The following is a 24,259-nucleotide window of genomic DNA, read 5'->3' as shown; positions in this document are numbered from 1 at the left end:
GTTAATCATTTGCATGCATGTTGGCAGAAGGGCATATGTTTTTTGTTTAATTTTTCTTGATTTGTGACTTTGATTAGGATTAGATCAACGGCTTAGAATTTATCACATCTTTCACCTGGGAGAGTCTTTGCACATAACTAATATATATATATACACATTAAAGTTCTACCTAAAGTACATTAAGGATGACTTTAATTTTTTTTTTTCTATATTTTCTTCCTCACTTTTCATTTAATTGTACAAAAGTAGAGAAAGAGAAGAGGAATGACAAATTATTAAATAATTTGAGTTCAATAATGAAGTATCAAAAGGAGACAAAAAAATATCTCAATTAAAATCAAATATGATATGATAATAAGGCATAAATGAAAGTGTTCAATCATTCGCCAAAGCAAGTTCACCGACAGTTATGCTATGGATCCGGGTTAAAATACACAATTTATATACTGAATGTCCATAATTTACAAGCTGGATGTTTTCAATTCAAATTGTGAACATTCAGTATGTAAATTATGAACATTTAGTATATAAAATTGTGAATATTCTATATCTAAATTGTGAACATTCAGCATGTAAATTGTGAATATTTATTATATACAAATTGTAAATTTATTCAATATTTAAATTGTGTATTTTTTTACTTGGGTCCACAGTATAATTTTTCCAAGTTCACCGCATGCTAGCGAAAGTAAGCAGGTAGCTTCGCAAATCTGTGCTATAAATGGTTGATCTTAGAGCAAATACCATCACCAGCCCACCTTGAAGTACAGTGCAACCATTTCTCTTATAAACACGAATTCAATTACTCAACCCTTCAATATATATATGGACCACAACGGCAGTGAGGTACGTATGCTTGTTTGATCTTTCAGCTGCCTCCTTTCTTATTACTATTTCACTTGTTCATCTTGGTACTATTTTATTTTATTCCATAATATTACTTCTGGTTGTTTGTTTTTTAAAAAATAAAATTAAACCCAGGCTTTCTTTGTTACGTAGCTTTATTATGGTCCTATTTGGTAAAATAGTTAGCTTATCAGTCAATTTTAATTTATTTCACCACTATTAGTTGTTTGATTTGATTAAACAATTAATATGATGAGTGTTTGATTATTTAGCTTTTTATAATAATTTATTGTTCCGAAATGCTAAAATTCATAAAGCTAATTAAAGTAGTTTTTTCGATCAGCTTTTTGAGAAAATCATTTTGCATGTATTCAGGTATTATTAGCTAACAGCTAATTTACCAAACACTTTTCTACCATCAATTAATGCTATCAACTAGTCAAACACACTAATCCAATCAGAGTAACAACTATATATTTACCAAACACCCCCTTTGTGAAACTTCATGTTTTAAAAATATATGTAGCTCTTTATTTGTGAAGTTTACCTACTTTTTCAATTGTTTTGGCAAGCCTAGTGCGAGTTACAGTAGTCGTGAAGATAGATATCAGAACAGTAATAACATGTTAAAGAGTTTATAAAGGATTTTTAGTGCGAGTTTGACCTGTTTAACCCATTTTATACGCGGGTTGGGTTGGAGGTTTCTCAAACTCGGCCCTCCACCTCACTCCACTCCAAAATTTATCTTTAAATTTATTTTGTGTAATTGGAATTTGTATTAGTAATTTAAAATGTTGTTGATTACAATGATATCTGTTGGTTTTATGATTACGAGTAGTTATCGGCGGTATGAGATGATAATACTGAATTTAAGAAAAATGGAAACAATGAAGGAAAAATGGATAGATGGAATCTGATGAGAGAAATGTTGGTTTCCTTGACTTATTTTGAATGAAGGGTTAGGGCTCTTTATATAGGCGTAGCACCTATTTTTCAGGAATATAATATTATATCAATAATACAATGAATATAATATTACATCGATAATTTAATGAATATAATAATCTATCCAGCAATAATATAATCTTGATGGGGCTGCTTATATCGGTTGTTATATCATGCACCGCGCGTCAGACACTACGGTATGTCTAAACCGACACTGTCTCACGTATTATTTTTATATTATCAAATAAAACTACAGTTATATCAAAATGATACTATAGTTGTGGTGAAATGAAACTACAGTATATATAAAATAAAACTGAATAACATTTCACATATTTGAGTGTATATTGTACAATAAAGCTGTAATTATATTGAAATGATCATGTAGTTGTGTTTTAATGAAATTATAGTGTATATAAAATAAAATTAAATAACATGTTCACATATTTGAGTGTATAAATATTGAATGAAACTGTAGTTATATCGAAATGAAACTGTAGTTGTGTCGAGCTGAAATTGCAGTGTATACAAAATGAAACTGAAGAACAAAGTTATTTTTTTTTTTAAGATTCTGTTTCTTTTCATTAAATAAAACGACGTCGTTTTGACAGTGTCAATTTAGATACACTGTAGTATCTGACGCGCGTTGCATGATATAATTTGCTTGCTTATATAGACTGGGTCATCATATGTTTTGGGCCTTCATCTTTACAAGCCATATATAGTATCATAACCAACAATATACAATTTCACAAGGAAAAAGGGATCGTTATGCTGTGCAACCGTGTACACACGGAATTAGATTCATAATTTCTATACTATAAATTCATAATTTTTATACTATAGATTCATAATTTCTATACTGTAAATTCATAATTTCTATACTATAGATTCATAATTTCTATACTGTAGATTCATAATTTCTATACTGTAGATTCATAATTTCTAAACTGTAGATTCATAATTTCTATACTGTAGATTTATAATTTCTATACTATAGATTCATAATTTTTAAACTGTATAGTAATCAAATTATGAACATATAGTTCTGTGATTTGTGAATACAGAGTTCAACAATTGGGAATATGAACATTGAAAATTATGAACATAGAGTTTTGTAATTGTGAATATAGAGTTCAATAATTATGAATCTATAGAATAGAAATTATGAATCCAATTTCGTGTGCACCATGCATGGTGCACACGGTTGCACAACATAGTTTGCTAGGAAAAAGAATATGGAAATAATTTATTGGAATAATTTAAATTGGAGTAAATTTCAATTTTGGTCATATGACTATAGGGGTCTTGTTAATTTCAGTCATTGACTTTTAAAAGTGTCAATTTAGTACCTTAACTATGCAATTTTTGTCAAATTTGGTCACTCCGGCCAAATATCGCCGGAAAATTTTAATTGTTAATATAATGAAGGTATTTTGATCATTACACGTCTCTTTTCTTCTTCCCAGGCGAGTCCATCCCTTCCTCTCCCGTTTCCGGTGAATGCAATGAACTAAGATGATGGGGAAAGGAGGCTTAATGATATTAAAGATAGGGTTTAGAGGGAGAAAGAACGCTGGAAACGGGAGAGAAAGAGATGGACTTGCCGGAGAAGAAGAAAAGAGGCGTGAAACGACCAAAATACCCTCATTATTTTAACTATTAAAATTTTCCGACGAAATTTGGCCGGAGTGACTAAAATTTACAAAAATTGGATAGTTAAAGTACTAAATTGACACTTTTAAAAGTCAGAGACTGAAATTAACAAGACCGCTATAGTCATATGACCAAAATTGAAATTTCCTCTTATAAGTTAGTTTTTTTTTTTTTTTTGAAAGGAGCCTGTTCGGCATTTATTCAAAATATGCTGAAATAGCAGCTGGTGGACTTGAGTCTGAATACAAAATAGTCGTCTGAGTAGAGGCAATAGATGCTAGAGTATGAGCTAAATAATTATCTAATCTAGGAACATACCGAATTAAACAGTTCTCAAAAGCCAATATACTAGTCCTGCAGCTATCAATAGCATAGCCCAAGTAAGACCGTGGTGATCGAGTCGTAGATGATAGATATTGTTGTAATACTAAACAATCTGTGAAGAGCTGGATAGAGTCTATACCGCGATCTCTCAACCATGACAAAACTTCTTTGCACGCTAGGGCCTCCGCCATTAAAGGTGTAAAACAATCTGACATAGGGGAGGTCATTGCGGAAATATATCCTCCTTGCGCATCTAGAATAATTGCACCCGCTGCCGCCTTGTTTGTTCGTGGGTCGTATGCCGCGTCGAAGTAGCATTTTAGGGGAGTCGCGTATGGCACATTCGGCTGCTGTTGCTGTCCGTGTGGCTGCATTATATTGCTGCTCAAAGGCAGCCCAGTTTCTGCCGGTTCGACAGTGACACCCACGGCATTTTGCTGCCGTGTGGTTGGGGCTTCGACTTGATCCAACACGGCCGCATTTACCTGCGGCTGTGTATGTGTCGGGTGCACAATTTTCCAAGAGTGTACAGCTGAAGACGCCATCGCAATTACCTTCTGAGGTCTGGGCAAACATGCGTCCCACACAGCCTCATTCCTCGCACGCCAAGTGTAGTATAGAATTGCCACTGCATAAATAATCTCATTATCACCTAAAACATTCATCAAATCATTAAACCAATCACTGAAAACATTTGTGACACTATTGGGGATTGGAAGGTGAGATTGTGTCCAAATGTTTGTTGTATAGCCACATGTGATCAAAGAATGCACAATATCCTCATGTGAAGCCCCACACATAGCACATGTTGGATCAATATCCACTCTCTTTATAAGTAGATTGTTTGTAGTGGGCAAAATATCATTCAGAGCTCTCCATATAAATGTCTTCCACTTTGGTGGGATTTTGAGTTTCCATAAAACCTTCCATTTATCAAAGGTCCCTAGTGGTTGGGAGTAATTGCCCACTAGTTTCCTATACCCATTCTTGACAGAATATTCACCATTTGGATCTCCATACCAGTACCACAAATCATCATACTCAGGTGATACAGGTATTTTTTTAATTCGTTCCACATCCTCCGATATGAAAATATCTGTTAGAATATCCGGATCCCAGGTTCCAGTTTGTTGATCCATTAAGCCCATCACCTTTGCCTGCGCCAATTGGGGTGGTTTTTCTGTTTGTATTCTCGGGTAGTTTTCATCATGCAACCATGGGTGGTCCCAAATCAACGTTGTTTCACCATTCCCAATCCTCCTCCTCACACCCCCACAAATTAACTCATGAGCCGCCAAAATACTCCGCCAGCAAAAACTCGGGTTATTACCCAAACATGCATCATAGAAAGAATTTGTGGGATAGTACCTGGCCTTATAAACTCTCGAAACTAAAGATTGCGGCTGTGTCAGAAAACGCCACCCTTGCTTCCCAAGCATAGCAAGATTAAAGGCATGTAAGTCCTTAAATCCCAGACCTCCATACTTCTTTGGAATACATAGTTTATCCCATGCCTTCCAATGTATACCTTGGTCATTCTTGGACCTCCACCAATATCGATTCGTGGTTCGCTCAATAGCGGTGCATAAAGTCATAGGCAGTAAAAAAACACTCATTGAAAAGGTAGGCATTGACTGGGCCACACTTTTCAATAAAACTTCCTTTCCTGCTTGTGATATCAATTTCTTATTCCATGAGCTGATCCTCTGTCTTATTTTATCCTCAATATAAGAAAATGCTGCCCTCCTATTTCTGCCCACAAACGATGGAAGTCCTAAATACTTCCCAAAATTCTGAGCCTGCACCACCCCCAATATATTGGCAACCTCATCCCTTATCTCTCCACGTGTATTCTTACTATAACAAATATTCGACTTATGATAATTGACTGCCTGTCCAGACATCTTCTCATATTCTGATAAACATCGCTTAATTACTTCTGCCTCCTGCACATTTGCCTTGAAAAAAAGTAAACTATCATCGGCAAAGAAAAGGTGGGTAATAGAAGGTGCTCCTCTTGCAACCCTACATCCATGTATTTCTCCTTTTGCCTGCGCCTGCTGCAATAATAGTGAGAGCCCTTCAGCACAAATAATGAACAAATATGGTGAAAGGGGATCACCTTGTCTCAAACCACGAGTTGGTATTATCTGTTCACTCTGTGTCCCATTTACTAATACATTATAAGATACTGTGGTTACACACATCATCAGTAATTCCACCCATCTTCCATCAAACCCTAAGGCCATTAACATTCTTTGTAAAAAGGACCATTCCATACGATCGTAGGCTTTGGCCATATCCAGCTTTAAAGCTCCCCAACCCATGAGTCCACATTGTTTCCTGTTCAAATAATGGCCTACTTCTGCAGCTATCAATATATTATCTGTAATCAATCTGCCAGCTATGAATGCACTTTGTGACTCAGATATGACACTTTCCATCAAAGGTTTCATTCTAGCTGTAATAACTTTGGCCATAATTCTGTACACCACATTACTCAATGCAATTGGCCTATAATCAGAAATCATCTCTGGGGTTTTCTTCTTCGGAATCAATATAATATTTGTCTCATTCAATTTACTTGGAAACGAATTAGTATTGAGACAGTTAACAATATAAGCAGAAATATCAGTACCCACCACATCCCAGAAGTGCTGATAAAACCCAGGGTTCATCCCATCCGGTCCTGGTGCCTTATCAGGAAACATTGAAAATAATGCTGATTTAATCTCACTTTCTTCAAAAGGGCGCAACAGGCCCTCATTCTGCGCAGCTGTCACACGCGGTTGTATGCTCTCAAAGAAATTGTCGTTAATAATAGGAGAACTCGACTCAAAGATATCACGATAATAATGCAATATACTATTCCTCATGGCATCTCCCTCAATCCAATCCCCATTACTATTCATAATTTTCATAATAGAATTCTTTTTCTTTCGGTGAGTAGCGTACCTGTGATAAAACTTGGTGTTTGCATCCGCGTTCTTAAGCCAATGCTGCTTGGTTCTCTGCCTCCAGTATGTATCCTCCTGCAACTCAATACTAGTCAGACAGTCCTCTATCCTCTGAAATTCAGCTAGAGACCCCGGGTCCGTACGCCCTCTAACGCGCATCTGATCTTTCTTCAAGTTCCGTATTCTCTCCCCGAATTTGTGAAAATGGTCTCCACCCCAGCGTGTTAACCGTTCACCACAAAACGTGACACATTCCTGCAGCCCCCTACTCCTTCCGTCCTCCCAGGCCTTTTCTACCACACCCCTACATCCTTCATCATGTAACCATGCCATCTCAAATCTAAAACCCCTTCTTAGACCACCTCTCCTTTCCCGAAGATTGAGAATCCCAAGGAAAAGAGCAGAATGATCTGATTTCCGGGTCAATATGTTAAGCACACTAGCATCAGGTACTAGATCCCTCCATCCCTATGTGGTCAGAACCTTATCCAATCGTTCCTCTATCTAGTTTGGTGTACCCTTCCCCTTCTGCCAAGTAAAAGGATATCCTGTCATGGGCAACTGCGCCAATCCACATTCCTCGATAGTCTCTCCAAAACCTCGCAATAAAGCATCAGGATGCGGATTACCTCCCCGTTTCTCATATTGAAATAAGAGATCATTAAAATCTCCTATCATAACCCACAGTAGGTCAGATTTGTTTGCCAGTGTACGAATAAGGTCCCACGGTTCCCTTCTCTGCGGACGCTTCGAAAAGCCGTAGAAACCTGTCATCCTCCACTTTTCAAATCCGGGCATACTCACCTCCACGTCTACATAATTATCAGAATAACTCAACAACCTCGCTGTATTATTTGTCCTCCACAACAATGCCAAACCTCCACTCAATCCAGAATTATCAACATTAAACAAACCATCAAACCCAAGTTTAATCCGGAGTCGCTCAGCATGATCCCGGTTAACCTTGGTCTCAATCAGAAATACAAAATCGGGTTTCTTGCGGGACACCATGTCCTCAATCTCCCGAACTGTCCGTGGATTACCCAAGCCACGGCAGTTCCAGCTCAATGTACTCATTGGGTCGGGCGGGTCTGCACCGCAGCACCCGCCATCTGCAAGTTTTTTTGAACCTCTGTCATTGCAACGTCCTCCTCCATCACCAGCCTCTCACCCACCCGATTTCCCCTACCATTCGGATCCCCCAACCCCATGCCATCCGAATCCACACACACCCCCTCATCCACTCCATCCCCTAATCCTCCATCCGTGCGGCGTCTTTTCGGATCCACTCTCACCCCCTCCTCCTCCCTAGCTACCTCCTTCTCCCTCACCAAGCCCAAATTTCCACCATCCCTCTCGGCTAGCCCCCTAATCTCCACTACCCGCCCCCTCATTCCAGCCATAGCCTGCCCACCACCCGCCGCGACCCCCTGACCGTATCCACCCCCAAAACCTATTTCTTTCCGCCTCTCTTGGCCCAGTTTGAACCACTTGTCCCCCAAAACCCTTGTCGGGTTATTCCCTCCCGCCCTCAAAGCCGTACCAAAGGGGTACTGTTCCGGAGGTAACGAAGAACGTCTTGCCGCTAAACAGAACTTATCAGTATGCCCCATGATACCACAAAAGAAACAAAACATATGCAGCCGCTCGTATTTGAAATTAACCCATGTCCATGTCCCATCCCGCATGATCATCTTCATACGACGCTTCAGTGGATTGGTAACATCATGTGTTATCCGTACCCGATAAAACGAGGTCCACGGTCTCTCAAAATTATGTTCATCATAGCGTAAGAACACCCCCGCAAAATCCCCAATTCGCTCAAGTACCTTAACTGTCCGGTAGCCCAAAGGAATATCATAAACTTGCAACCATAAGTCAACCGTATTCAAAACCACCTGCTCCGGATCATGTCCATCATTCAAGACTTGGCAAAGAAACGTAGCATTCTCGAACGCCCATGGCCCCTCCTCCACCACGCGGCGCATGTCTGCCTCGTCAAAAAAAGTGAAGAGATACAAGTTTGGAAGCACATCTGTTATCTCTATTCCCATGAGGGGACGCCAAGCCGAGGCCATTACCCTCTTCATCATGTCAACTTTCAAGATTCGATCCGTGAGAAACCTTCCGACAATCGTCCACGTCTGGCGTTCCTGCGGCTGCGCACTGATGCCGTACCCGTCATCCTCAAAGCGTACGCCTTCCTCCTCATCTTCCAAGCTGATATCCGCCGTGGAGTCGATAATTCGCTGGACGTCCATGGCTTTCGCATCCGTGTCCGTTGTCCGAAACCGAAGAAAACCACCGTAACCCTAGATCGCAGGGAGCTCAATGTAGAAAAACCCTAGTCGCAGGGAGAGAATCCTAATGCATAGACATATTCTCCTCTTATAAGTTAGTTAGATAGTTAGATATGCGAATTTACCAAAAAAAAAAGAAAGATAATGTGGCCAAACATGCAACACAAGTTCATAATAAAGTAACCCAACCAATAACTCAGTAGTTATTTTATTGCTATTAATTTCTCTTAGCTTCATATTATTTTCATAGATATATCTTATGAGCGAAGCCATGGGAACCCGTATTGGTGATAATCCTCAGGAGCACAGTTCAACAAATATGAATATTAAAACGTTTTGAGTTTGTATATATTGACTAGTGTAGGCCCTTAACCTAATCTCTACATATTAAAAAAAGGGAAAAATGTAAAAAATGCCCCTTTGTAATATATCAATTGTCAATGTCACCCCTGAATTATGGGTGGTGTAAATGTTGCCCCTCAATTATCAAAACGGTGCACATATAGTCCCTCCCATAACGAAAATGTGGTTCTCCGTTAGTGTACGATACCGTTAAGTCAGAGTAAATATGTAATTTAGTTGTTTTTTCCTCCCTCGATTCGAAGTACCAGCGATGGACAGCGGTGGGGAACCACAGGTCCGTTACGGGAGGGGCTATATGTGCATCATTTTGATAATTGAGGGGCAACATTTACACCACTCATAATTCGGGGGTGACATTGATAATTGGGATATTATAGAGGGGCATTTTTTACAATTTTCCCTAAAAAAAATCAATTGTATTTTTTTCCAATGTTAAAGAGATTAATTACATTTTTTATTTGGATAACCTAATTCATTTTCTCATATAATTCAAGGGCTTCTTCAAAGTTTATCCTTTTTTGTGAATAAGGGATATGATCTTATTATATTTTTAGCATAGAGTTAATCTATTATTGTAAATTTAAGGCAAATCATGACGTCGACTAAAATCCACCTTACATTGTATACCTTGATCCAAAACAATGGCATTTTATATTAAATATCAAGTAGTGTATCATGTTTAATAACATTATATATCATCATGTACTATGTTAATAATATTTGTTCTATACGTTCATAAACATAAATCTTAATGTATATAAATATTATGTTGGGTAATAAGGTGGAAAATTCCAAAAAATAATAACCCTTTATTATATGGGAAAAACAGAAAGAATTGGGAAGGAAAAGGTGGATGATTTGGATAGAGGTCAGCACGAGTTTGAACAAATCGTTCTTTTCCTTAAAACCTTATTTGTCACCTCCCACAAGTGCTAGGAGCGTTGTAGCCTAGGTTTCCCAGGATAAAACGTGCTACGATTCTGTGTTTGAGCACCCAAACAAAGAATCCGGCGAACAAAGCAAAGTATAGAACACACTTGGCTAAAGAAAGAGTAGAAGCAGAGTTTTGGAAGCTGAGAACGTAGTGGAATTCCTTGTTTCTTGTTGTGTGAAAAACCTGCTGCTCTACCCTCTCTTATATAGGGTTGAAGGAGTTGGGTAGCCTTCAATATGGCATTTAAATTGGTATTAAAACCAATTATATAACACCTGCAACAGCCATGCCCACTAACTAGGATTAAATTCAGAATTCAAAATATTGGAATTAAAGCAATATTAATTCTGTAACTGATGAACTTAATCTTCACAACAGTCAGAACTTTCGGGTTCTAGACCATTGGCTGTTCAGTTTCGGCCTCAAGGCCGAAACTTCATTGGTGTTCAGTTTCGGCCTCAAGGCCGAAACTTCACTTGGCTGCACAGTTTCGGCCTGAAGGCCAATACTTTACTTAGCTGTACAGTTTCGGCCTCAAGGCCGAAACTTCACTTGGTTGCACAGTTTCGGCCTGAAGGCCGAGACTTCACTTAGCTGTACAGTTTCGGCCTTCAGGCCGAAACTTCATTCGACCTAGTGGCTTTGTGTTGGAAAAAGTATATCGAAGTTGGACATAACTTAGCCTGCAAGGCCTGCCAAATTCCGGACGACATTCGTGCCGCAGGTGCCGGTGTACACGAGCTTAGGCGATTTGATTTGTCCCCCCCCCAGAGAGAGCCTCTATGCTATAGAATTCAATAAGCTTAATTAAAAAGAATAGTGGGGCAAATCCACTTCCAAAATTTGACAGCCTCCAGTGGCGATATATTTCAGGATTTGATTTGCACCCGCCATGCGCACGAAAGAGAGCCTCTATACTATACAATTTAATAAGTTTAAAAAGAGCTCTTGTATAAATAGTAGGGCAAATCCACTTCCAAAATCAATGTGGGACAAAAGCTTCACTTTTCCCTTAATTTTTCCAACTCAAATGGGTCTACTTTGATAATCAATATCTCATTCACTCATTATCTGTTTTGAGTGTACAGTATATCAATCTCTTCGTCTCACTACGAAGAATCTGAATCTACTTTGAACCGACCCAAATCGGAAGTGGACCCCACTGATAATTGTACCACAAAATAGCCACTTAATATGTCATTTTATGTCATTTTAAACTAATTTTTCCAACATATTAAACGTAATGTACATCATACGTATTTCCATTTACTACATAGTAGGTTTATAATATTCATTCTATTTGTTTATAAAAATAAATTTTAAACATTATATTGCGTACTGAAAGTAGGTTAGAGTGGTATGTGATGGAATGAAGGATATCGTCCTCGAGTGGACCAAGGTAGAGTTAAATAGTGAGCAGCTAAACACAATAATATAGTGTTTGGAAGGCAATTCAAATGAAGAGATATGATTCATTTGCGTAAAGTAAGAACAACGAAATGAACAATCAAATTGACAACCAATTGAAAAATGTGGATTTGGACCAAACTACTTTTTCACAGATACTACAGTGATCCTAGAAAGAGACACTACTATACTTAGGTGTCAATGTCACTTTCGTGAACATTGAACTCTCAATTAGTTCACAGTTCCATTAAAATCAACAATAGCTCCCACAACATCCAACCACATCAACATAACACCAATACAACATCTCTACCACAAAATAAACATCAAACACCATTCATATCAACATTTCTAAACCTCAAATCACTAGATATCATCACAATACATATTTCACAGAACACTTAGGGTAAATAATAGATTTTGGGAATCCATAGATTATACCTCAAACTTCTCAGCTTTAACTTCAAGAGTCATCCATCTCTATCTTCAAACTAGGCCTTCTCCTTCACCATCTTCTAAGACTCCAAACCAAACAACACAAACATACATGCACACGCACATTCACTGTGAGAAGCAAGGGAGAAGAAAATAAAGAAGAGGATGATATATATCAAACTAATTATATGTATTAGGTTCTCTTGTATGTAGCTACTTTTATAGTTCCAAGATACGCTCTCTAGGGTTTCTAGAGCTTTTCTCCTCCACTAGGGTTTCTAGGCTTGTTGATCGGCTTTCTTGGCTATTCTGATCGGTGGCTACCGATTTTGCGCCTCGTTTTCTTGGTTACGGCAGATGGCAGCGACGGGCGAAGGTGATGTGGAGGCCATAACGCGAAGCTGGGCAGACATCGCGCTCGACGACGAGGAGGATGCTGTGTTCGCCCCGGCTGGTGCGGCGGATGGTGGAGGACCGGCAGAAACGGAGCAGTCGTGGGGGATGGTAGGCAGGTTCCTAACTACGAAGATCATAAAAGTGGAATACATGTGGCAGGTAATGGCTTCTGTTTGGCAACCGGTAAGGGGGATGCAGGTTACGGAAATTCAACCGAACTTGTTTCTCTTTATTTTCTACCATGAGACTGACGTGGAGTATGTGTTGGATGAGGGTCCGTGGTCATTCAATAATCATTCACTTGTTTGCAAAAGAGTTCCGGATGGGGTGTTACCGGTTGATGTGGAGCTAAACACGATTGATCTCTAGGTACAGGTGCATGACCTCCCACTGGGATACACGGGGGTTCCGATTCTTGAACAGATTGGAAATTTTATTGGAACTTTTGTGAGGTTGGATGATAGGTTTATTGGGGCTCCATGGTTAACATATTTTCGAATTAGGGTTTCAATCCCTGTGGATAGACCAATTAAACGAAGGATGAAATTGTTGAAACGTGACAAGACAACGTGCTGGGTCAATTTTAAGTATGAGAGGATCCACACTTTTTGCTTTTGTTGTGGAATGCTAGGGCATTCGTATAAGTTCTGTTTGAAAGCAAGGGAAGCACGGATACCGGTGGGACAATATCCGTACTCTGCGGATTTGAGGGTAGGGGGGAATAAGGGGCCACGTGAGGTTGGTGGGCCGTGGTTGATTCCGTTCGGCGGTAAGCCGAAGCCATTACCGGCGTCGGGATATCCGGCACGGCGTCCGACGGTGGAGGTGGACCCGAGAGAGGAGGCAGAGAGGAGGGAGAGTGAGGAGGTGGTGGCCGTGGTGGCTAAGCGCCGCCGGGAGCAGGAGGGAGGTAGTACTGATGTGACGATGCTAGATGGCTCAAAAAACTTGTTTTCGGCGGGTTCTGGATCACAGACCCGCCCGAGCCAATGAGTACGCTGAGTTGGAACTGCCGTGGCTTGGGTAATCCACGGACAGTTCGTGAGGTGGTGGACATGGTGTCCCGTAAGCAACCCGACTTTGTATTTCTGATGGAGACTAAAGTAGCAAGAGATCATGCAGAGCGACTTCGTGTTACGATGGGGTTTGAGGGTTTGTTCTATGTTGATAACGATGGCTTAAGTGGAGGATTAGCGTTATTGTGGAGGAGGAATAATACGGCAAGATTACTGAGTTATGCGAAGAACTATGTTGATATTGAGGTCACTATGGCAGGTTATCCGCGCTGGAGGATGACGTGTTATTATGGCTTCTCAGAGCGTAGCCGTCGTGCCGAGTCTTGGAACTTGTTGAAGACCCTTGCGGCAAAATCGGATCTCCCTTGGATCGTGATGGGGGATTTTAATGACTTATTATATCAGTACGAGAAGAGGGGAGGAAATCCGCATCCAAATAGCCTTTTACGGGGTTTTGGAGACACATTGGAGGATTGTGGCCTAGCGCAACTGCCGATGGTGGGGTATCCATATACCTGGGAGAAGGGGAAGGGAACTGTGAATTGGATTGAGGAGAGACTAGACAAGGTTCTGGTGACGGATGGGTGGCGTAACGTGGTTCCCCATGCTAAAGTTACGAACCTGAGAACCAGGAAGTCGGATCATTCTGCTATTTTCTGTGGAATTAATGAGGGAGTACGGGTGAATGGAGCAAGAAGAAGGGGATTTCGGTTTGAGATGGCCTGGTTGTACGATGAGGGATGTAGGGGAGTAGTGGAGCAAGCTTGGGACGAGGGAAGAGGGCAGGGGTTGCAGGAATGTATTCAGTACTGTGGAAACCGGTTAACACGCTGGGGTGGGGATCGGTTCCATAAGTATGGGAGACAGATTCTAATGCTGAAAAAGGATCAGGAACGGTTGAGGGGTCGTACTGATGCGGCTTCACTTGCTGAATTCCAGCATATTGAGAGACTTTTAAGCAGAACGGAGGCCCAGGAGGATGCATACTGGAGGCAGAGAGCCAAGCAGCACTGGCTCAAGGAGGCGGACTCCAACACGAAATTCTTTCACAGGTATGCCTCGCATCGTAAGAAAAAGAATACTATATCTAAGATAATGAATGATAATGGGGATTGGTTGGAAGGGGAACTTATGAGAAAAAATATTCTGGATTATTTCAACAATATTTTCACTTCTGGGACTCCGGGGACAGGGGAGGAGTTTTTTGGGAAGGTAGAGAAACGGGTATCACAGGCACAGAATGACTCTCTATTACAACCTTTTACGGTGGAGGAGGTGAAAGATGCATTGTTTGCGATGTATCCTGATAAGGCTCCGGGCCCGGATGGAATGAACCCGGGGTTTTATCAGCACTTTTGGGATGTAGTGGGAGGGGATGTGGCGAGCTTCGTGATTAATTGTGTTGAAACGTGTGAACTTCCGCCTGGCTTAAATAATACGGATATTGTGCTGATTCCAAAGAAGAATAACCCGGAGATGGTAACTGACCTACGTCCAATTGCTCTTAGTAATGTGGTCTACAGAATTATTGCGAAGATAATGACTAATAGAATGAAACCATTGATGGATGATATAATATCTGAGTCACAGAGTGCTTTCATTCCGGATAGGTTGATAACGGATAATATTTTGCTAGCAGCGGAGGTAGGCCATTTTTTGAACAGAAAACAGTGTGGATTAGGGGGATGGGGTGCACTTAAGCTAGACATGGCAAAAGCTTATGACCGGATGGAGTGGCCCTATCTTCGTAACATGATGATGGCGTTGGGTTTTCATAGGAACTGGGTGGACTTGGTTATGAAATGTGTGACTACGGTTTCCTATAGTATCCTGGTGAATGGCTCTAGAAGTGATCCAATTATACCTACCCGTGGACTGAGACAGGGAGATCCGTTATCCCCATATTTATTTATTATCTGTGCGGAGGGACTTTCACTTATGTTGCAACAGGCTAACAGGGAAGGGCTGATTCATGGATGTAGAGTGGCAAGAGGTGCCCCCCAAGTCTCTCATTTATTTTTTGCGGATGACAGCCTATTATTTTTCAAAGCTAAGGAGGAGGAGGCAAATGAGATTAAGCGATGTCTGACAGCATATGAGAACCTATCTGGACAGGTGGTTAACTACCACAAGTCAAATATTTGCTATAGCAGAAATACAGGAATTAATGACAGGGATAATGTGGCTCAGGTTTTGGGAGTGACACAGGCCCCGAATTTTGGCAAATATTTGGGACTACCCTCGTTTGTTGGAAGGAATAAGAAGGCAACCTTTGCTTATATTGAAGATAAAATACGCCAAAGGATTGGGTCTTGGAATAAAAGATTACTATCCCAAGCAGGGAAAGAGATATTATTGAAAAGTGTAGCACAATCCATGCCTACCTTCTCAATGAGTGTCTTTCTACTACCACTATCAGTATGTACGGCAATTGAGAGGACCATGAATAGGTATTGGTGGGACTCGGGAGGTGATAGACGAATACACTGGAAGGCTTGGGATATACTTTGTGTCCCAAAGAAATATGGGGGATTGGGATTTAAGGATTTACGGGCATTTAATCTGGCAATGTTGGGAAAGCAGGCGTGGCGAATGCTCACTAAACCTGACTCTTTAGTGGCTCGTGTCTATAAAGCTCGGTATTTTCCAAAAGGAACGTTTTTTGATGCACAGGTAGGAAATAACCCCAGTTTCTGTTGGCGGAGTATTATGGCAGCAAAGAGTATAATTTGTAGTGGGGTCAGGCGAAGAATCGGAAATGGGGAAACAACTTTTATATGGACCCACCCTTGGCTACAAGATGAGGACGACCCTATGATACGAACGGAAATGCCAGTACAATTACAAGGATCAAGAGTAAGGGGGTTAATAGATCAACAAACAGGAACATGGGATAATGACATTCTAACAGATTTATTCCAACCTGATGATGTGGGAAGAATTATGAGAATACCTGTCTCCCTGGACTACAATGATACATGGTATTGGCATGGGGACCCAAAAGGACTATATTCTGTGAAGAGTGGATACAGGCGGATAGTGGGAGACTACGAGAGCCAAAGTGGCGAGTTTATGAATTGGCTATCTCTATGGCAACTCAAAATACCCCCAAAATGGAGAATGTTCCTCTGGAGAGCCATTTGTGATATACTACCCACTACTACAAACTTACTTATAAAGAGGGTGGATGTGAGCCCTTATTGTGCCATGTGTGGGATATCACAAGAAGATACAATGCATGCTTTAGTCTTGTGTGACTATGCAAGAAACATTTGGGAACAATCAAACTTTCCAATCCCCAACATTGTCACGAATATTTTTCATGTTTGGTTTGAGGAACTTCAAAATGTTTTAGATTCTGATGGAATGTTATATGCAGCATCAATTCTATACAACATTTGGAGAGCGCGGAATCGAGCGGTGTGGGAGGCATGTCTGCCACGGCCACGCTCCATACTCCGAGCCGCTATGACCGCCAAGGATGCATGGCTTATGACACGCCCGATTCGCCAACCAGCACCACTGCCCGCCAGTACCGGGACCGACGCTGCCGAAGCTGTCCATGGCGCTGCCGAGAATGGAATGCCGAGTTTGAGAAGGTGTCGGGTCGACGCAGGGTATGCACACGACACGGGACGGGCCACCGTAGGGGCGGTTTTGTTCGATGCAAATGGAGAATATATATCGGCTTTCAATGCACCATTGTCAACTTGTTTGACACCACTTATGGCCGAAGCCTTGGCATGCAAAGAGGCTTTATCATGGTTGAAGGGGAGAGGGGAGCAGAATATTGAGTTATACACGGATTGTTTGACATTGCAACGCTATCTTGCAACACCGACTACTACGATTCGCTCCTATGTGGGCTATGCTATTAATGACTGCAGGCAAATTGCCACTTTATTTCAGCATTGTTTATTTAAATTTATTCCTAGATCAGACAATTATTTAGCTCATGCATTAGCTGCTACGGCTTATCAGCAGAATATTGCTATGTATTGGGATAGCCACCCACCAGACATTTTATCAGCATTTTTCTAATGAAGCACCCATATATTTTTCAAAAAAAAAAAAAAAACTAATTATATAATTATAAACCATATTGCAAAATAATTTTGAAATGTCAAAATAATAATAATATGAAGATATATATTTTTCCTCGGCTAAGCGTAGACGAGCTACGTATGCCCGTACTATTGTCATACACGAGAGGATAGAAAGTTACATGCTAGGAAGTACGCCCGTACTTAGGAAAATTTCAAAATTCTAGAATGATGCACGAGCCGTCGTACGCCCGTACGGGCCATGTATAGAGTTACCCAGAAAGTTTTAGCAGTTCGCTCATACTAACTTAGTGCGAGGCTACCCAAAATAATTTTTATGAACCAAGCCATAAAGGTTTACGAGTCGCAATACGGTCGTACTGGGACATCCAGAAAGGTTTACTAACCCACTTACGTCCGTACTGAGGGGATACTGAGTAAGGGATGCCACGTATGAGCTCCGTACTATACACACGTACGGGCCATGAACCGTGTTCTGAAAATACCAAGTGTTACATCGCAAATTATATCGTGCACCGTGGTGCATAATCGATTATGCACCGCGCATCAAAACGAAGTCGTTTTGTTAAATGAAAAGAAATGACATTTGTTTTCTGTCGTTCCGCACCCGTCCGCAAAAAGTGATTCTGTTATTTAGTTTCATTTTGTATACACTGCAGTTTCAGTTCAACACAACTACAGTTTCATTTTGATATAATTACAGTTTCATTCGATATTTATAGACTCAAATATGTGAAAATGTTATTCAATTTTATTTTATATACACTATAGTTTTATTAAAACACAACTACATGACCATTTTGATATAATTACAGCTTCATTGTACAATATACACTCAAATAAGTGAAATGTTATTCAGTTTCATTTTATATACACTGCCGTTTCATTTCACCACAACTACAGTATCATTTTGATATAACTGCAGTTTCATTTGTCGTGAGACAGTATTGGTTTGGATATACTGTAGTGTCAGTTGATGTTTAATACACCAAACATGCAGATTCCGTTAACGGTAACGGCGAGTCGTTTCTTTACTTAAAGAAACGCCACCGTTTTTGACCGCGGTGCACGTGCACCGCGGTCTACGATATAACGACTGGTGTTACACTCACCAAACATTATTGCATGGACCATGGTCCACACAATTGTGTGGACAATAAATAAAAAGTACATTTTTAATATACTAAAGGTACATTATTTGTATACTAAAAGTACATTATTTGAGGGTACATTATTTTATACTCCGTATATAATATCAAATAATGTACCTTCAGTACACAAATAATGTACCTTTAGTATATTAAAAATGTACCCTATATTCATGGTCCATACAATAATTTGCCTACATTCATCCATTTGACTTTCACGCTTCAGTCGTTATATCGTGCATTAGGGCGCACAATGCATTGTGCGTCCCGCCCTACCCAAAATGACGTCGTGCATTGTCCAAAAAAAAAATTCTCTGTTTCGAATACACATAAACTCATAACAGAATATACAAAATCTAACATAATACATAATAGACATAAACTCATAACATAATACACATAAACTCTTAACAGAATACACATAAACTTTAACATAATACACATAAATTCTTAACTGAATACACATAAACTCTTAACATAATACATATAAACTCATAACACAATATACAGAAACTTTTAACTGAATATACATAATGGGGTTTGGTTCGTTTGGACGGACGAAGTGGCGTCCGTTACGTCAATCCCTGTCAACAGCAATTGAAACGGCGACGTTTTGTGACTGGATGCACATTGCAATGTGCGTCGTGGTGTACGATATAAATTGCCTTCACGCTTGTGCATGTCGTCGTGCAACATTCTCGTTTATGAAATCTTCTAAATACGCCTAAAATCTTGTCCAAATGTTTGCAATTCAGCCCCAAAATCATACAAAATACAAAATGCACTCACTATTGGTTCTAGATTTATATGTGTCATTCCATTTTTAGTCTATTTTTTCAAAACATCCACATCAGTCCTAAACATTATTGTGTCATGACCATTTCTTTGACCTTCAATTCGTCAACAAATATGTTTAAATGACGTTATTAATCATTCAAAACCCTTATTTTTTCTCCTTAGTAACAGAACCACAAGTCTTGTGGATTTGTGTGAAGTAGATTTATGCACTAGACTTATAGTTTGCAATGAAGTAGACTTGTGATTTTTTCAATTGCACTTTTTTGGATTTTGCAGTAAACTCATATATTGATAACTATTTTATTATCAAGAAGAAAAAAAAAAAAAAGGATTTTGAGTGTTAATAACGTCATTTTTAATATCATTTAAACATATTTGTTGGCGAAGGACAAAAAACGATCATGCACAATAATGCTAGGACCAACAAGGATGTTTTGAAAAAAAAATAAAAGGACTAAAAGTAGAATGACACAAATAAATCTATGAGAAAAAAGAAAGATTTGAACACTTAGAACTGAATAGACCGGAATTCTCTTGTATTTAACATTGTTTAAACGGTTTTGTTGACAGAGAATAATGGTCATGCCACAATAATATTTGGACTAAAGGGGAACATTTAGAAAAAAAAAAAAAAAGAGAGATTAAAGTGGACATTTAAAACTAATGACATTGTTGTCTAGTGACATGTAGTGACTCTTTCAAATGAGAGATCATGAGATCGAGCCTACATTGCAATAGATATTGCATTGTAATAAAGTCAGCAGTACTAAAAAAAATTATGTGTCTATCATTTAAAAGATTTCAATTAGAATTTTTTAATGAAATATTTTTTATACAATAATTTTATTTGTAAAAAAAAAAAAGAAATAAATTTAAGAGAAAAAAACAATGATCTGTTAGGTGAATGTACCAACATGCACTTGGTCCATGATAAACTATTGTACATTTTTGTAATTGATTATAAATGCTCTTTATAAAAATTATTATTGAAATTAAACAATTAAGTTTGTGTCGTACAGATCAGAGTAGAATAAATAAGTTTAGTGTGGACTATAATGATTCAAATAACAGGCAGCAGGTGGTAGTATGATTGAAGGCATGGAGGGAGGGAGCCATCAACAAGATTTAGCAAACTGCCAAGCATTACAAAGCATTTCTGAAAAGATTCAAAATGTAAAACAATTATCTCCAGAGGCATGCTTATTCAAAGTGCAGGAGGAGCTGCGTAAAACAAACCGGGATGCTTATACACCCTTGATCATTTCCATCGGGCCTTACCATCATGGGAAGCCGGAATTGAGCAAGATGGAAAGGTTGAAGGGATTGTATTTAAAATCATTTTTGAAGAGAGCACGTGGAAAAGGATTCGGTTTGGCGGATTGTTGGAAGAAATTAAAGAATTTGAAAGACAGACCAAAAAGGTATTATGGTGACGACCACGGCATAAAAGTTAGTGGCGATGAATTCGTGAAAATGTTATTGTTGGATGGTTGCTTTATAGTGGAATTTCTTATTAGACTGGGCTACGAGAATGAAGAAGTAGAGAAATATGATACCATTTTCAGAATTAGTGGGACAGCTAATAGTGTTGTTCGTGACATGCTGCTTTTGGAAAACCAACTCCCTTTCTTTGTTCTGCGAGAACTCTATGACATGATTACTATTCCTTGCAAACTAGAATTCTCGGAGATGGTGAAAAGAACATTAGGATTTGTCCTACCAAAGATGAATGTTATCTCTATACACTCTACCAATGTCAATATCGAAGAGATAAAACATTTACTTGAGGCAGTGCACATTCTTTGCCAACCCCGCCTAAGTACTAATGGATGCATTCAGCAGGAGAGGGATTCAACATGTTTTTGTTGCTGGTTTTCGAAACAACCACAAGCAAATGCTGCACAAGGCGTTGATATTGAATCCCATTCTTGTATCTTTTGCAAATTTGGGAATTGCACTTGTCTCCTTTGCAAGTTTGGGAAACAACAACCAAGTACTACAGACGACCTTGACGCTGAATCATATCATATACCTACTGCAACTGAGCTTCGAGAAGCTGGAGTTGACTTCAAAAAGGTTGGAAAGATTGGTAGCATTAACTCCAATGAAACCACATGTCTATTTGATATAAACTTCAATCACAACGTACTAGAGATCCCCTCTTTTGGTCTCTACGATGATTCAGAGAGCTTCTTCAAAAATCTCATAGCTTACGAGCTATATTCGCCTGATGTGCATCCCAAGCATTTCGTAAGTTTTGCCTTATTCATGGATGATCTTATCAATACAGACAAGGATGTCATCTTACTTCGCAAGAAGGGAATTTTTATAAGTGGACTAGGTGATGACGCAATGGTGAGTGATCTTTTTAACAATCTATGCAGAGGGGTTACATATTCCCATGATGACTTCTATTACGGGGATGTGTACAAAAAATTGATTCAACATTGCAATATGCCGTGGAATGTGTTGAAGGCAAAACTAAGACGCGATTACTTTCACAGTCCGTGGGCAGGGATTTCAACCATTGCAGCAATATGGCTCCTTTCTCTCACTACTGCACAGACTGTCGTAGCTTTCATTGATCTATTTAATTAGTAATATATATAATATAATGCATGCATGCATGCATGCCATTTCTTTCCAAGTATGTAAACCTTCAAGTTGTTTATGCATGCATATAATATGCAGGGTGACAAGAAGTAAGCATTGTAGCCTGTTATCATTGTAGCCTGTTGTAATAAATCAAGTTCGTTAGACTATAATGTGTTGATAACGATCGTGTACAAAATCTTTCAAATGCATTTTTTCCCCATTTAGTTTGTTTCTAATTAAGCTGTCTAGAGTTGTGTTACTTACATGGACTCTTGCACTGATAATTTTGTTTTGGGTCAAATTACGTATGAAGTCTCTATACTATAGTGTTTTGTTCAATTTAGTCCGTGTACCTTTATTCTATTCTGATGAGTCGAAAACGTATGTCAAGAAGGGTGTTTGTGTTGGGATGAATCCCGGATTATGTCGTTCTCAAGGACGGCAAATCAGAGTTAGTCCTAAGTTGCTAATTTCAGAAATTAAAGACATCGATGTTGTTAACACACATAAGATGGATAATTGTAGTGGGCCTAATGAACAATTACTACAAGTTGTAAACAAATGTAAAGTAGATATGGTTGAATTGCTTAGTGTGGATTAAGATGCTCTTAAGATCATTTAACATAGGGAAAGAGGATTCAAATGTTATGTCTAGGGAGTGGCTTGCGTCCTTTCGTAACTTAGACTACTAGGACTTGTTTAGGGCTCACCTAAACCTTTCATCGAATACCTTGCCTACAATTCCTTCCCAACCAAGTCTCGTATGATTCCTTAAGCTAGGAAATGCTAAGGATGGGAGCTTAAATTGACCTAGCAAAGGTCAATCCCTCAACACAATCATAGGAGGTGATCAAGCTCCTTATATGCAAACAAATCAATCCCCAACAACAAGACATATAAGCAATGCAATCAATCAATCCCTAATTCAAGAACTAAGTCACAAAGGCATCATCATCACACACTTTCACAATTCAAACCCTAGCTAATCTAGCTTACAATAGCCATAGAAATCATAAAAGCATTCATGAATCTAAACCTAATCAAAGCAATCAAAATGAAAAGAGTAGAGATTATACCAAACAAGTAGATTAGAAAATAAGAAGAAGTCTTGCAAAATCTCTTGAAATGGAGGTTGTCAATCTCTTCCTTCAAGGAATCTCCCAAGCAATCCAAGTATGGATCTACCAAAATCTCTCTCTCAAAGCCTCTCAAATCTAAAAATGTAAAAGTGTAAAGTTCTAAGTTGTCCCAAAAGTCCTCTAAAATTCTTATCTAAAAACTATTAAATAGCCTCCCCTTTCAATCCATTTTCGCAGCTCTTCCACGCCACCTTCAACGCCCCGGACAACGCACGTTGTTCGAGAACTTATTCCGTCCAACGGCCGTCACAACGCACGTTGTGATGCGCATTGAACTTTCTGGAAATCAGCTCTGCTTCTGTCTTCCCACAACGCACGTTACAACGTGACGTTGTGGCCTGCGTGGTTCCTTTGGCTTGCCTATTTTGTCCCGCTTTCCTACGAGTTGTGCCACTTTACGTTGTTTTAGCCCGAAACTTACCTAAAAACATATAAAACACAAAGTGTGGTGGTAATTTATGATAATATGCGAAACATAGTTAAATTGGCACATAATGGATACACAAATGATTGTTTTTGGTTTACAATTCACCCCAAATGGACCTTAAAAGCGTGTCTTTTACACTTATCATATTCATTTAGTCCATCTATTTTAAAAAATAGTGGAACTAAGGACAATTGTTCTAATCTTATTAGGAACATGATTGAAATTATTTATTTTGAACATACTAATTTAATATATTGGTGGTAAAAATAATTAATTTTAAATATTTATAAATAATATACGAGTAGGAATATAAATATCGTTAGCGCCACGTAAACTAAGTTAACAGTAATATTAACACCGTTAACTATTGTCCTTAATTGCACCACTTTTGAAAGTACAGGGATTAAATTAAACAAAATAAAGATGTAAGGATTAAACTGAACAAAATGCTATAGTATAGGGACCTTGTAGCCATTTGTTATGATGTTGTAGTCTCCTTCAATTTGAAT

At 39.1% G+C, this 24,259-nt stretch overlaps 1 protein-coding gene across 1 annotated transcript; it reads left to right on the top strand.

Annotated features, from left to right (window-relative positions):
• The first annotated feature begins 691 nt into the window (after nucleotides 1–691).
• Nucleotides 692–22,388, top strand: LOC109164124 (UPF0481 protein At3g47200-like). The gene is made up of 2 exons (XM_019312899.1): nucleotides 692–846; nucleotides 20,661–22,388. The coding sequence occupies exons 1-2, from the start codon at nucleotides 826–828 to the stop codon at nucleotides 22,185–22,187; spliced, it is 1,548 nt and encodes a 515-aa protein (XP_019168444.1). The 5' UTR covers nucleotides 692–825; the 3' UTR covers nucleotides 22,188–22,388.
• The last annotated feature ends 1,871 nt before the right edge of the window (nucleotides 22,389–24,259 follow it).

This window comes from Ipomoea nil, unplaced genomic scaffold, assembly GCF_001879475.1.
Source record: "Ipomoea nil cultivar Tokyo-kokei standard unplaced genomic scaffold, Asagao_1.1 scaffold3056, whole genome shotgun sequence".
Taxonomy (NCBI): Eukaryota; Viridiplantae; Streptophyta; class Magnoliopsida; order Solanales; family Convolvulaceae; genus Ipomoea; species Ipomoea nil.
The sequence above is the reverse complement of the archived record's forward strand: the minus strand, read 5'-3'. Positions and strand labels throughout refer to the sequence as shown.

Excerpts from the sequence above, each read along its gene's own strand:
- LOC109164124 (XM_019312899.1), top strand. The coding sequence starts at position 826 with ATGGACCACAACGGCAGTGAG. Across the intron at positions 847-20,660 it reads TGGACCACAACGGCAGTGAG|GCAGCAGGTGGTAGTATGAT; the intron begins GTACGTATGCTT and ends TTCAAATAACAG.